Below are 14,612 nucleotides of genomic sequence, written 5' to 3'. Positions count from 1 at the left end.
CATTAACCACATGCTTTGTACACTTCTTCCCCTTTTCCTTTCCAACTTCTGGTAATCACCATTTTATTCCCTACCTCCAAGAGATCAACTTCTTTTTTAGCTCCTACATATACATAAGAACATGCAAAGTTTTTCTTTCTGTGCCTGGCTTATTTCATTTAACATAATATCTTCTAGGCTCATCCATGTTGCTACAAATGAAAGGATTATTTTTAACAGCTGAATATTAGTACTACATTGTGTATATATACTGCATTGTCTTTATTTAGTCATCCTTTGATGAAAACTTAGGTTAATGTCATTTCTTGGCTGCTATAAATAATGCTGCAGTGAACATGGGAGTACAGTTAGCTCTTCTGTATACTGATTTCCTTTCTTTTGGCTACAGACCCAGCAGTGGGATTGGCTGGATCATATGGTAGTTTCAGTTTTCATTTTATGAGTAAACTCCATACTGTTTTTCATACTGACTGTACTAACTTACATTCCGACCAATAGTGTATAAGTATTCCCTTTTCTCTGTATTCTCATCGCCATCTGTTATTTATTCCGTGACTAAAATTTTTAAAATAAAATGCCGTAAGATCTGGTTGCATCTGTCTGTACGTTTATGTATGTGTACATGTATATATCTAGGTTTGTATGATAGGTATACATGGTTTTTTTCTACATTCAATGGCATTACAAAACTAAAATACCCAAATTGGCTTAGGAGTAAATGAGCACTCAAACAAATTAAGTATTCATAAAACTCTCAGAAAAATAGAAACTTACCCAAATGGTTTTTTGAATTCATACAAATTGCTTAATTGCCTAAGTGAAAAAAAATTAATGGAGTTGCAAAAGAATTGTGAAAATCGTATCTTGTTTAGTCAAAGCTGACTGAGATTGGATGGATTTGTTATAAAGTTTTATTAAAAATTAGTTTTAGTAGTACATCGATGCAAAAGTAGAATTTGGTATTCTCTGTTAAAAAGTCGAGGGCAGAAACAGAAACAATTAATGTTATTATATCTGCTGACCACTCATGCTGATGAAATTTCATGTTTCCCTTTGTCAGAGAAATTAAAAATCATCATGAGCTTTACCTGGTGAACTTTAAATATACTGACAAAAGCTCCAATTTTCTTGGATTAAAATAAAATCTTGCCATTGATAACCTCAAATGATAATAACTTGGAGAAAATGTTAAATTGGGGTAATTTATGACTGAAGAGAAATTTTTTACAGTGAACACAATACACGTTTTATTGAAATATTTGTGAAATAAATATCAATCTTTTCATGTTAGTAAAAACATTTGTTTTATACTTATGGCTAAAATTCAGTCTTCCTCAGAACTCCTCACTGTACCCCACACCTTTTTTTAATTCTGAAATAACTATTTTTTAATTTTTTTTAAGTTTTTTTAATGATGCATGATAGATGCAAATAGTTTTGGGGTACATGTGATAATATATTCAAATGATTTGTAAAGATCAAATCAGTGTACTTTGCATATTCATCACCTTAAATATTTGTCATTTCTTTTTGCTAGAAACATTCAAATTATTCTCTCTAGCTATTTTGAAATGTACAATAGATTATTGTAAATATAGCCACCCTATTGATCTAACACTACATCTTATTTCTTCTATCTAACTGTATATTCGTGTTAGTTATTTTTAAATGTGTTTTGTTTTAAGAATAATTCTTAAATTGTTCCACTGCTTTGATTTGGAAGTTTGTCCCCTCCAAAATTCATGTGAAACTTAATCCCCAATGTAACAATATTAAGAGGTAGAGCCTTTAGGAAGTGATTAGCCTTAGGCAGTGATGAGGGTTCACCCTCATTGATGGGATTCGTGTTTTATAAGAAGGCTTGAGGAGGGGAGTTCAACTCTTCCATTCCTTCTGCCATGTGTGGATGCAGCTAGAGGTGCCATATTGGAAGCAGAGTGCAGCTTTTGTGAGATACCAAGTTTCCTAGTGCCTGGATCTTGGACTCCAACTCCAGAACTCAGAAAACATATTTCTGTTCTTCATAGATAATCCAGTCTCAGGTATTCTGTTATAGCAGCAGGAACAGACTAAGACAATTCTATAGCAGGGTAATGATAAAATAGAAACATGTTACAAATTCATATAAGACTTATTTTTGAGAAAAATATTTATTCATACTGTAAAAAGTGAAAGCTAAATGTATTGTTTGTTTGCAACCTCCTTGGGCAAAGTATAAAATCTGTTCCTATCTCTGTTTTTTTCCTACATGATAGCATTTTAGAACTTAAACAGTTAATTCTTATTCATTTCTCAGTCTTCCTTTGTATACAAAATGAGAAATTCAGATACATTGCTTATTCAAATGTATTGTAGAAGAACCAGTTGAGTTTCATTCGAAATATGAAAATTTTAAACATCACAACCAGAGAACACTGCTGGACATGAAATTTCTTCCACTCTTTTTTGTGATTTTCTTTATCAAGTTCATGCTGAACGTGGGGTTTAGCTTAGCTGGGCATTGAGTTTTGGTGGTTTTATCACAAAATTAGGATTCTTTTTCCTTTCGTCAGCCTTTTATTAAGCATCAACTTCAATAAATCATAGGCATTTTGTATTGCTACTAATCATAGCCATAGTTACTGTAGATAAAACCAGAGAGAGAGAACATTTGAATTCAAGGATAAAGAGGCATCTAATTGCCATAAAGATCCAAATAATAAAAAGTTATGGAAAAAATATACCCCTTTTATTTATTTTTAAACTATTATTCTTCTCTGTCCTATGTACTGGTCTGGCAGAAAGCTGTGGTATGAATGACATATAGATCAACAAGAAAAACTACCAAGTCAACCTCTTAAAATGAGGCTAGTTCTGACAGGTCGAGGATCAGCTCTGGGTGCTGCAAAGCTTCTGCAGAATCCTGTGATTTGGTTTTCTACGTTGTTTCAACAATGATTGCTTCATCCAAGTGGGGGCAGGGGCAGTACAAAGGATGGCCCTTTACTTCCTGACACATGCACTCTGCGTTGAAGAACTATCCCTGAAGAATACACTTATAGCTCAACTATCCAAATCAATATTTTTTTCTAGAAAAGGTGATGCTGAGAAAAGGCTAAGCAGGTTTGCTAGAACACTGTGACAGATTAACTGTGGAATTCTTCCTGTAGGATTGGGGATATAATGGGCTTCACTAACCTTCCCTAGGCAGTGAAACTTCCCCCAAATCTGATGGACCTAGAGTCAGAGAAGTCTGCTTTTGTACCTGCTGGGCCCCAAAGTTGGGCATTTTTCTCTCTGTTCCCTCTCTTTTGAAAATGTAAAATAAAACCAAAAATAGACAACTTTTTCTTCAGCCATTCCAGCATAGAGAACAAAACCTTATGGAAACAGGAATGTCAATTGTGTAATCATTGTTCTAATTAGGTAAATAGAAGTCCTTATGTATGTGTTATAAGAATTTCCCTCACAACATCCTTTATGACTTAAGTTCAATGACAGTTTGCGTTTGGTAGTAAAGGATTTTCTCCAAGGCCTGAATTAAGACCATTAGAAAGCACCAGGCCATGGGAGCAGTGACCATCTGCTGACTGTTCTCGTGGATCTTGTGTCCAGGGACATGGGGCAACGTGCCTCGTATGTGTTAGATGGTGGAACGGATGTGTTTGGCCCTGCATGGGATCTGGTGCCCCTCTTCTCCTGGATTCGCATCCCCAGCCAGGGCCCGCTTTTACTAAGTGTTCTGCCCTAGCTTGGTTCAAGGAGGTCATCCAACTGGCTTCATCAAGTGGAATTGGGATATATTTGATATACTTTTGCCTAACAACATGGAAAAGGGTTTTCCTTTCCCTGCAAGCTACATCTTACTGCTTTGAACTCCCAAGTATGTCTAGTCACCTTTTAAAATGTAAACATTTTCAGAAAAATGAGGATTGCTTTCCTTGTATGTGCTTTTTATCTTGACTACTTGAATTGCAAGGGATTTTTATATATTCATATGTTCCAAAGTCAGCAACTCTCCTGTTGGTTCATTATTGAATGTGCTGTAAATTACGTCTTTTGCAATTAAAATGAGGTTTGCCCACATCCAAAAAAAAAAAAAAAGAAAAGGCTAAGCAGGAAATCCTATCTCCACCTCTAGATGTTCATAGTACTATAGACAAGCCTCTTCAGGGGGAATTTAGCCTAAAATAAGATTGTGCCTTTCCTTACATATAACCTATTATACTTTGTTTGGTAACTTAGAGCAAACCTCATGCTTATTCAAATGATCACGATGAGATAATACTGCCTTATTTTATAAAGCCTGTTCAGACCCTCAGTAAGACAAATAAATTGTGAAATTTTGAGGAGTCAGTGAAACTTTTTCCTCTTGGAGAGTGGTGGGAGTAAAGTTTATGGAGAAGGGGGACAGAAAAGTCAAGGAGAAGAAAAGTACAATATAGCAAATCTTTACTACAACTTTAGAGGGAGAAAAAGTGTATCAGAGCAAGATACACTGGAGGCATTTCCTCCTTAAATGCCCTTCATAAAATTACTTGATTTTTATTGGGGGAGGGAGGAAATTGCCAGATCCTTTCTAAAAATATAAACTGTCATGTTTTATAGGGCTATAAAAAATGAAATGCCCCTTCATGGTAAGTACTGTTCTGTTAAATTTGAGAAGTCACAGATTTTGTGATTTTCCAAAATTGCAGAGAAGGAGCATTTTGTGCTAAATGCTTCTGTTATTATGTGGACTAGGGAAACACTGACTAATCTTGAGGTATTTCTGTTGCTGTCTTCCTGGGAGACAAGCCAGGGAATTGAACTCTCCTTGCCTCAGGCTGCCTGTTTGCTCTGTATGAAGATGACACCACCTACCTCTCCGTATGTTTTGAAGTTTATTGTTTACTAAGCACTAGGATTCCTTAGAAAAAACAGGCTCTTTATATAGCATTAGCATCTTAAGGTAGTCTAGTACTCTTAAGTCATTTAAATCTTTAAAACACTCTTCGTTCTTTTGTTTGTTTGTTTGTTTTCAACAGTCTCACTCTACCGCAGGCTGGAGGGCAGTGGTGCGATCTCGGTTCACTGCAACCTCCACCTTCCGGGTTCAAGTGATTCTTGTGCCTCAGCCTCCTGAATAGCTGGGATTACAGTTGCACACCACCATGACTGGCTAATTTTTATGTTTTTAATAGAGAGGGGGTTTCACCATGTTGGCCAGGCTGGTCTTGAATTCCTGACCTCAAGTGATCCAGCCACCTCAGCCTCCCAAAGTGCTGGAATTACAGGTGTGAGCCACGCACCCAGCCTCATTCTTAAAGTTTTCAAGTACTAGTCTTTAAAAAAATATTTTTCATTGGAATGCCATTTTATTTTGAAATTACCAGGAAAGACAAGTGTTTGAAAGGTGTGCTATATGATACCAATTGACCAGGGAGTTCACATTTCAGCTGATAGTTTTAATATTGTGTAGAGAGAGCCAAAGTCATTTTTTAAAAAGTTTTGCTTAAATATACCTTATTGTAATGAGGGCTTCAGTTTAACAAAGGTCAGTCTTGGACCAGTCAAAAGAGGACAAGTAATTGGAAGGACTGGATAGACAAACATGGCAGATTAGAGACAGAGCCCAGAGTGGTTGTAGGCATTCAACCAACATGTTGTCAAGTCATATTACCATTGGCTATGCTTGTGCTTAAGACTGATTTTCAATATACTATGAAGGAAAGAATTAGTTAAAAATAGTATTAAAATATGTTTGGATCCTAAACTTCTAAACCTACATGTGAAATTAATTGTAATTTCAGGAATTTTTTTAAAAGTTTTTAAATGTTACAGTTAAAATGTTGCCCCATTTAGCATGAAATTATTTTGATGTGTATAGAAGCTATCACAGAAAATAAAAGGGAAAAATATGTAGTAGATACGAGTAAATCTTTGTGGTAATGAGTAATTCAGAACAATTTTTATAAGAAAAAAATGAAAAGGCTCCTAAACTTGATTTTTCAAGTTACATTTATTACTAATATAATTTCAATTTTCCATATGCATCTTTCAAATACAGTCTTTTGTGATAAACAAAAGTGGAAATGTTAATCTATTTAACAGGAGAACACAATTTTTAAAAATAGAAAAGTGTGGACCGTGTAGATATTAGTACTTTGAATACAAATCTAATGTGAAAATCTACTTTCGCTTAAAAAAACAAATATTTCTGCAATTTCTCTCTAGTTGTAATAACTGTGCCTGTTTGATATAAATTTTTATCCAAAGTTTCAAGTCGCTAATGCATATATATACTTGAGCCCTAATAGGTTGGCCCTTCCCAATGTGTATAATTGTGCCAAAATATAAAAGAGACATATTCAGAGATAAATGCACAAGAATCCACACATTTAAGAAACTCAAAATACAAGACAAATTTTAAATCATCTTAATGGATATTTCAAACACATGCATTGGTATAACATTTAAACCTAAGAAGGAGGAAAAGTGCCAAATTAGTGTCTCTATGACTGGCAAGCTCTCCTTTTAGGGAAGGCTTTTTAATCCACAGCAAAACTCAAACTCTTTCTACCTATGTGATTGCTACTAAGAAACAAATGTTTTATAACAAATGTGGTATGTATTTTCAAAGCAACGGCTCTTCTCTACACGTGCTACTATTTTAGAACTTTTGTGAGAACAATAGTCATCTACATTTTCTCACCCATAGGAATCAAACTTCACTGTGGCAGGTGTCCTGTCTCAACCATTAGCTTCAATGTGAGCAATCTAACTTTATTCATTTTCAAGTATACTGGAGAAGAATACCCACAGTACACTTTAGGATGATTTAACAATGGCACTTTGATTTTCAGGTTCATATCTGCAAAGAAGTATGACTTTTCAAATCACTGATTTCTGCTACAAATACAGAATGTTTTTTTCCTTGTGAGAAATGTGCAGCTTTCCCACCATGTACTGTCATTTTCTTAATGTCTAGAATAAATTCAGATAGCTTAATACATATGATAATATCGATCTAGTGCGTGCAATGAGAGAGGTCTGTTTTATACTAACATGTAAGTTTAAAATGTCTCCTCTCTATTTTGAGTCTGCTGAAAATTTTAGTGAATAATATCTATGTCAACTGATGGAAATAACTCCTTGCACTTATAAAAGAAAGCAATGAAGTAGAACATGGCCCTGGCAAGCCAAGTATTTTCTGCTAAGTCTCTCCTATCTTAAAACATTCAAATCTAAAATGATTAAACCACTATAATAAATTTTGAACCAAGTAAGGCTTTTATGTGGAGGATTTCTGAGAATTTGCTAACTAATCTATACATCAGGAGTTATTTTTTAGGATTCTATAAAAACTCTTGGGAGTCAATAATTACATCTTACACCTTGATAATTTAAGATAATTTAACGATATAACCTTGGAAACTATTTATCGTTTCTTTTCTCCATCACTGATCAATTTTATATCTGGTTCTATCATCACTAATAGAACTTACTGTGATTTCTTTACTTTTTTTTTTAACTTTCAAGATAAGGCCTTGGTCACTTGCACCCTGGCATTATTTTTAATTTTTATTCTGTGAAATATACCATGATTATAAGAGACCGTCATAATGATACATTCAAGAGCTAAAAAGTAACACAAAGCAAAATTATCACCTTTAAAAGGCTAAGGAAATTTTGAATACTCAAGATGGTTTTTTACTTAAAAATATTCTGGATATTTGCTTATGATGTCAAATACTTTGAATTTTTTTGTATTTAACACTTTGTGGGTATGGCAATAAGGAGCAGGTGCTTGATCTGATTATTTGATGGGCATGCTAACAAGGCATGTGTCATGGGATTGATGAAGCAGCTGTTTAACTTACTCAGAACATCCTAATGACAACTTTCTAAAGAAGCACCACTTGTTACATCGGCTTCTGTGTCATGTTTTCTATAACTGAATAAATTATCATGACCTACAATTGCATAATAACAGACATATTTATGTACCACTTCCTTAAATCCATTAATCATTTTAAATCTTCACATCTACCCTCATTCCATGTAACACGTAACACAAAGCCTGCCGCCTAACAATTCCTTTTAGGACCTTTAATGATACATGTAGTGACACTAATTACCTAATCCACTCCTAAACGTAATCTGATAGTTATATAATGAGCAATAAAAATAAACAATGCATCAGAGGGCATTCTACAAATGAGAGAAACTCAGAATATCAGAGTTGTTAAGGATCTAAAAGATTAGATAATCCAATCTTCTCGTTTGACAAATGGGGACACCTGAACCCAGAGTCTATTCCTGTCACGGGCATATATCTAAATCTTTCTATTCTCCACACATCACATCATTCCTCAAAAGTCCTTCCAAAATGTATAATAATCTTATTCTCATGTGTTTATTTCTGGGAACTCCTACATTTTAATTCTTTTTTAAAAATCTAAAATTTATTAGATTTTTTTTTTTTAAATGTTGCAGAAAGGCTGGGTGCGGTGGCTCATGCCTGTAATCCCAGCACTTTGGGAGGCTGAGGTGGGCAGATCATGAGGTCAGAAGTTCAAGACCAGTCTGACCAACATGGTGAAACTTTGTGTCTACTAAAAATACAAAAATTAGCCAGGTGTGGTGGTGCATGCCTGTAATCCCAGCTACTCAGGAGGCTGAGGCAGGAGAATTGCTTGAACCCAGGAGGCGCAGGTTGCAGTGAGCCAAGATCACACCATCGCACTCCAGCCTGGTTGGGACAGAGCAAGACTCCATCTCAAAAAAAAAAAAAAAAGTTGCAGAGAAATACTTAACACCAAGGAAAATATTTTTATAAAATAATTGCTCACTGGCATGCCCCTATGAGAAATTTCTGCAATGTTATATTCCTCACTGTTATAGGTAGTGATAATTAGCACACCATATTCCGTTAATTTCTTCCTGGACTAAGGTGCAATGAAGAAATACTTAGTTTTACTTTAATTGAGTAGAGTTTAGTTGCATAGACTACCTATAAATGGAATCAAAATTATGAATTACATATAAGTGCCAGCACATGAATGCAGATAGTGAAATTTTCTTCAAAGTAATGCTCTATGGATCAGCCAACAAGGAAGTATTCACACTCACTTGTGTGTGTGTGTGTGTGTGTATATATTCACATACATATACTCACACACACACACACAGAAACACAAACTTAGATAAATGACTTATGAGAACAAGCCAAGATCAAAAGTGAATCTAAATCTATTAGAAAAGTTTAAAACCCTACAAAGGAGCATTTTTTAAAAAAACTACAGTTGGCACATGATCCATTCTTCTAACTTTCATGTTTGGCGTCTCCATCCCCTTGGGTGTGGGTTGTGGTTGTAATCAGCTACTGGAAGACAGTAATCAGACCTGGTTTCCATGGACATGATTTCGGAATCATTTCTTGAAGTCTGCCTATAATACGCATATGGCAACTGTGAACCATATTGGGAGTTGGTGGACATATTATTATTGACTGTGGCATTATACTCTTGCCTTCCACATGAGCCCATATAGACTTTCTGGGTTTGAGGAATATAGGACAGTCTTTCATTCCAGTCCTCTGGAGGCCCTGGAAGCACCTTCCTCCGAGCTGCTGAGACCACATTTGCCACAATGGACTCCTGGATGTTTCTGGGTCTGAAAGCATCATCCACTAGACCGAGAGGAGATTTTGCTGCTGCTTCCCAAGGAGTTGGTCTCTTGTTTGCTTTCTCTAGTCCATCAGTTGGTTTACTAGAGTAACTATAAGTAGGCTGGTATACCCAAGGAGATGTAGAAATGGTGGGTGGGACTGATCTTCCAGGAAGAGAAAGGGAGCGCCCACTCTCCTAAAAACAATGAAAATATTAATATATCTCATTCATTTTGGTTTGTGCTGATTGTTACTCCAAAGTATTCCTAGCACCATTACCAAGCACTGCAAAAAATAAAATAAAAATAAAAATAAATTAATCCCCCAGAATGCTTCGTCTTAAAGTCAGGACAGGCTGCCTGTCCCCACCTTTGCAAAAGTGGGCCAAGTGCAAATGGTGGGCTGCCACTTGATCCTACCTTTTGCACTTGGCCCTCCTAGTTGCTCCCCATCTGTGAACGCATAGCCCCAATTGCTGTCGTCTTTCTTAGGCATAGTCACTAGGGGCAGGGCAGGGGCTCTGTCATCACTAGGAAGCACCTTTCCTTCTCTCTGCCCTCCACATAGGCATATGTGAATTCACATCCCAACCTCATTCCTATCCTGCTTTCCTGGTACAAAATAAACAAAACCTATTGATAACCTCAGAAACAAGCTGTAAATTACTGAGCTTTTTACTCTTCCCAAGTGACTTTTAATCTGTTATCTAATTTTGGTCTAGTGAATGAATATAGCAAAAACAAACAAGATCTCCTTAGATGTAGTTAATATTACTGGTATGATTAGATGCCTGGCCCTTTTCCGCTCAAAATCTATTTATATGGTGAAGATCACATGGATTTTTATTTCCTAAGTGGAGTGTATTGCCTTTGTCTCTGAGGGAATTACTCCTGCCTCTTGTTTAATTTGCATTTTGCTTCCTTTCATATGTATTACATTCCTATTTCTTTGAGAGTTTGTATCCCTGCAACATTCCTCTGTGTATACTTAATATTCAGCTTGACTAATAGCACAGCAATATTATTAATTATTACTATTATATAGAGTTGGGGTCTCACTCTGTTGCCCAGGCTGGAGTGCAGAGCATGATCATGGCTCACTGCAGCCTCAAACTCCTGGGCTCAAGAAATCCTCCTGCCTCAGCCTCCCAAGTAATTGGGACTACAGGTGCACACCACTATGCCTGGCTAAATTTTTAAAAATCTTTTTTACAGACAGGATCTCCCTCTTGCCCAGGCTGGTGGTGTTAGACTCCTGGCCTCAAGCCATCCTCCCACCTCAGCCTCCCAAGTTGCTGGGCTTACAGACATGAGCCCAGGTGCCCGGCTACAGCAATATAATTTAATGAAAGCTCTTGTGTTCTCATTCTCTCCTTTTACTCCTCTGCATTTCTAGGAATGCTGATGGCTGGCTATCCACATTACATCTTCACACATTCCAATATGCATGAGGCTATGTGAGACAAGCTCTTGGCAAAAATGCAGAAAGGGTACACCTAGGGGACAGGAGTATCAACTTTGAAAGTATCAAAACATCCTGTTTCCTAACAAAAAACATTACTGTGCTTAAAAATGTGCTCTAATTTCATAAACAGTTTCAACAGCTTTTCTCTTAATCAAGTTCTTAACTTTAAAGTGAATATCAATACCTGGATTTAGGCAAAATATCTCAGATTCAAATGTTTCTTTTTTTTTTTATTAGGCAGACAAAGAAGGTAGATGTTTCATTCTTGGTTTCTATCTGAAGAATAAGGGGGTCAATATAATAAATCTTGATTCTCTCATTTTAATCATTTAAATTTTACTTACAATGGTTGAATCTTAGCAAAAACTTGCTTTCACTAATCTTGTCTTAATTCAGAATCACTCATAATTCTCCTTACTCTATATTTGGGTGAGGTGTGGGGAATCCTGACTTTTAGTCATCTTTAAGGCCTTAGTTTCTATTTCGCATTATGTATGTGTTCATTTCACAAACTCATTTAACATAAATTAACATATTGTACACCTGATATTTCCAGGTATTCTTCTATAAGCTGAAGACTTAAAGATGATAAAGTCCTTGCCCTCAATAAGCACACAATCCAGTACTAGTTCTAGCCCCACAGTAGCTGAATTAAGTCAATTATAGAAGACCAGTTTGGGCCAGTGCAGTGGCTCACGCCTGTAATCCCAACAGTTGGGGAGGCTGAGGCAGATGGATCACTTGAGATCAGGAGTTCAAGACCAGCCTAGCTAACATGGTGAAACCCCGTCGCTACTAAAAATACAAAAGAATTCTCCAAGGTGTGATGGCATAGGCCTGTAATCTCTGCTACTCAGGAGGCTGAGGCACAAGAGTCACTTGAACCCAGGAGGCAGAAGTTGTAGTGAGCTGAGATCACACCACTGCACTCCAGCCTGGGTGACAGAGCAAGACTCTGTCTCAAAAAAAAGAAATAAATAAATAATAAGAAACAAGATCAGTTTAGAGAAGATAGAGAAGAGACTGTTTAACTGTCTTGACAGGAAAAAATAGGAAGTTTTCTAAACCGTGAGAAGTGGTAAGACTCAGTGTGATAAAGAGAAATGTAGCTGTCTCCTGTGGTGTGTGTCTGTATCTCACTTTTGTCCTTTCTATGGAAGAGTTAGAACAACACTGGTCTACAGAGGCCCTGGGAGAGTTTTCAGAGTCCCATGATTTTGCTTCGTGTGGTCTTTGATTATGGTAGAGGCAGGAGGCAGAGAAATTCTAGGCAGACAGAGGTGGATCCCTGGTGAAACCCCACCTTCAAGCCAAAATAGTCTGAAACTTACAGCCCCAAGTGAGAACTTCTATTCCTGTTTGCCCGTTCTCTCCTGATTGGTTCTTTGTGAATAGTGTATTTTTACCAATTGAATGTTGTTTTTTCCAAAACTACCTGCGGCCCACCCCACCCACACCCTGTGCCTATTATAAAGTCCCCAGACTCAGTCGGTAGAGGGAGAGATGGCTGGACCTTAGAGGAGACGGCCAGACTTCAGAGAGACAGCTGGACTTCGAGGGAGAGGGACAGACTACAGAAGAGATGACGTGACTTCAGGGGAAGACAACCTGCCCATCCCCTTCGCTCTCTAGCTCCTCTCTCCACTGAGAGCCATTTTCATAGCTTAATAAAATTCTCTGCCCTTCAATTGTCTGTGTGACCTCACTCTTCTTGGATGCCGGACAAGAGCTTGAGACCCACCGAGTGCAGGTACCCAGAAAGGCCATCACACCGGCCCTTTGCCCTCACTGATGAAGGGCAGCCACCCCACACAATGAGGCGAGGGGCCGACTGAGCTGCTAACAAACCACCGTCTGTGGACGGCAGAACTAAGAGAGCACCGTAACGCGCCCTCTGGGGCTTTGGGGTCTCAAGCACCCCCACCTGGGCACCGCTGTGGGCCCCACATGAAGTTTGCTCCTGCCGGCGCCCGGAGTGGCCAGCCAGATCCCACACTCGCTCACTCATGTGCTCCCTCCCTCAAGGGGTTGAGCACAGTGGGCTGAGTAAACAGGGCACCCCTGTTGCAAGTCTGGCAAAGAGGCTAAAAAAAATCCTGCATCAATTAGATGTAGCACCTTGAGGGACTGCTTTAGTCAGTTATTTAGGTATTTTAAAAGATAGAAGGCTGAGGGGATGGCAATAGATAAAGGGAGCTGAGACTTTACAGAAATCTCGGTGAGGCCCCTGAACATATATACAGGTGTTTAATTTACTGGCTAATAACTGGAAAAAGAAATAATTATCAATATACTTGGGAGTATTAAGTACTATGTGAAAGCATACATTACAGTGATAAGACATCCAAAACATTACATGAAAGAGAGGAATTATTTTTTGGTGTTTCTCTCATGCACTGAGTTTGAAAATATTCAGAAAAATTGAAACTTGACAGAATTTGGAAAGTTCAAAATATTGTTCAGTGATATCCTATTAACGAAGAGATGAACGTGCAGGGAGAAAACTAAAATATTGAGGTATGGTACTGAAAGAGTAAGCCAAGGCTTTCTGAAGGGAAATTAAAACCCGGGATTGAAGCTGAAAGCAAAAATCTCACGCCAAACACGCATATGACAAATGTAACAGCAGTGTCGGTTGTGAGGAAAGAAGAGCGACCAGCTCAATGAGCAAAATGACCATGGCTCTTCTACATTTCCCCAGACTGACGAACATGCCTTCACATTCTTTCAAGTGCTAGTAATAGAGGATAAAATGATAAACCATTTTAGGTTAGAGATCCAACTGGGATATAAATAAATCTTTCCATAGGTACAATGTAGTTTCTATTTGTGTCCAAAATATTGCAAGCCTCTAGCCTCTACCGGCACCCATACTTCTAATTTTAATGTATTTCCCCACAGCAATTTTCACAGTGTTTTTTGGTGCTGTTTCCTTCTGTCCATCACAGTTCCAAGGCTCAGGCTGTTCTCTGTTTGGCTGGCTGAATGAAGCCATGTGATACACCCTGAGCCAGAAATGACCAAAGGAATCTGAAAGTAACAGAGGTGTTTCTTTTGTTTTGGAGTTTGAATGTCTGACGCTGGAATCCTAGCATAGCATGGATTAGGTCCTCGGTTGTCAGTTCCACCATGGGTTATATCATTATCAAGGGAATTTAATATTTTTATATGAGAGCACTTAACTGTAACCAAGATGTTAAATTAGCTTTACACATCAAATTGCTTCTTTCTGTCTCCCACTACCTTTTAAACTTTATTTGATAAAAAAAAAGTTTTCCGCTGCTACTGGAAGAAAACTTAGCAGATCCTGGGACATTTTGCTTACTTTTAGGAAGAGTTCAATGGTTACCTTAAGTTACTCAAACCAGTTTTATTTTGAAATAGACGATTCCATCCCCTGAAATAACAAACTCCAATTTCAACTTTATTAAAGTTAAATCTCCTCTCCTTCCCCAGCTGGGGCCTGCTTCAGAAAGGCTGCCTTCCCTCAGGGAAGGAGTTTAGTTGACTTCTTCAT

At 37.5% G+C, this 14,612-nt stretch overlaps 1 protein-coding gene and 1 long non-coding RNA gene across 3 annotated transcripts in view; one reads left to right on the top strand and one right to left on the bottom strand.

The window, feature by feature from the left end:
• LOC131383111 (uncharacterized) overlaps nt 1-12,719 on the top strand; it is an 84,739-nt gene extending 72,020 nt beyond the window's left edge. The window contains exon 4 of the long non-coding RNA XR_009212889.1: nt 12,571-12,719. This is a non-coding gene — a long non-coding RNA (uncharacterized LOC131383111). The remainder of the gene's footprint in view (nt 1-12,570) is intronic.
• The window catches only part of SYNPO2 (synaptopodin 2), a 173,116-nt gene continuing 164,465 nt past the window's right edge, over nt 5,962-14,612 (bottom strand). Inside the window, exon 5 of one of the 2 annotated variants that reach the window (XM_032146446.2) lies at nt 5,962-9,827. In XM_032146446.2, coding sequence (XP_032002337.1) covers nt 9,294-9,827 — 534 coding nt within the window. In that variant the 3' untranslated portion in view covers nt 5,962-9,293. The remainder of the gene's footprint in view (nt 9,828-14,612) is intronic. The other variant, XM_032146452.2, reaches the window with a different exon arrangement.

This window comes from Hylobates moloch, unplaced genomic scaffold (genome assembly GCF_009828535.3).
Source record: "Hylobates moloch isolate HMO894 unplaced genomic scaffold, HMol_V3 SCAFFOLD_3, whole genome shotgun sequence".
Classification (NCBI taxonomy): domain Eukaryota; kingdom Metazoa; phylum Chordata; class Mammalia; order Primates; family Hylobatidae; genus Hylobates; species Hylobates moloch.
Note: the sequence above shows the minus strand (reverse complement) of the source record. Positions and strands in the feature narration are given on the sequence as shown.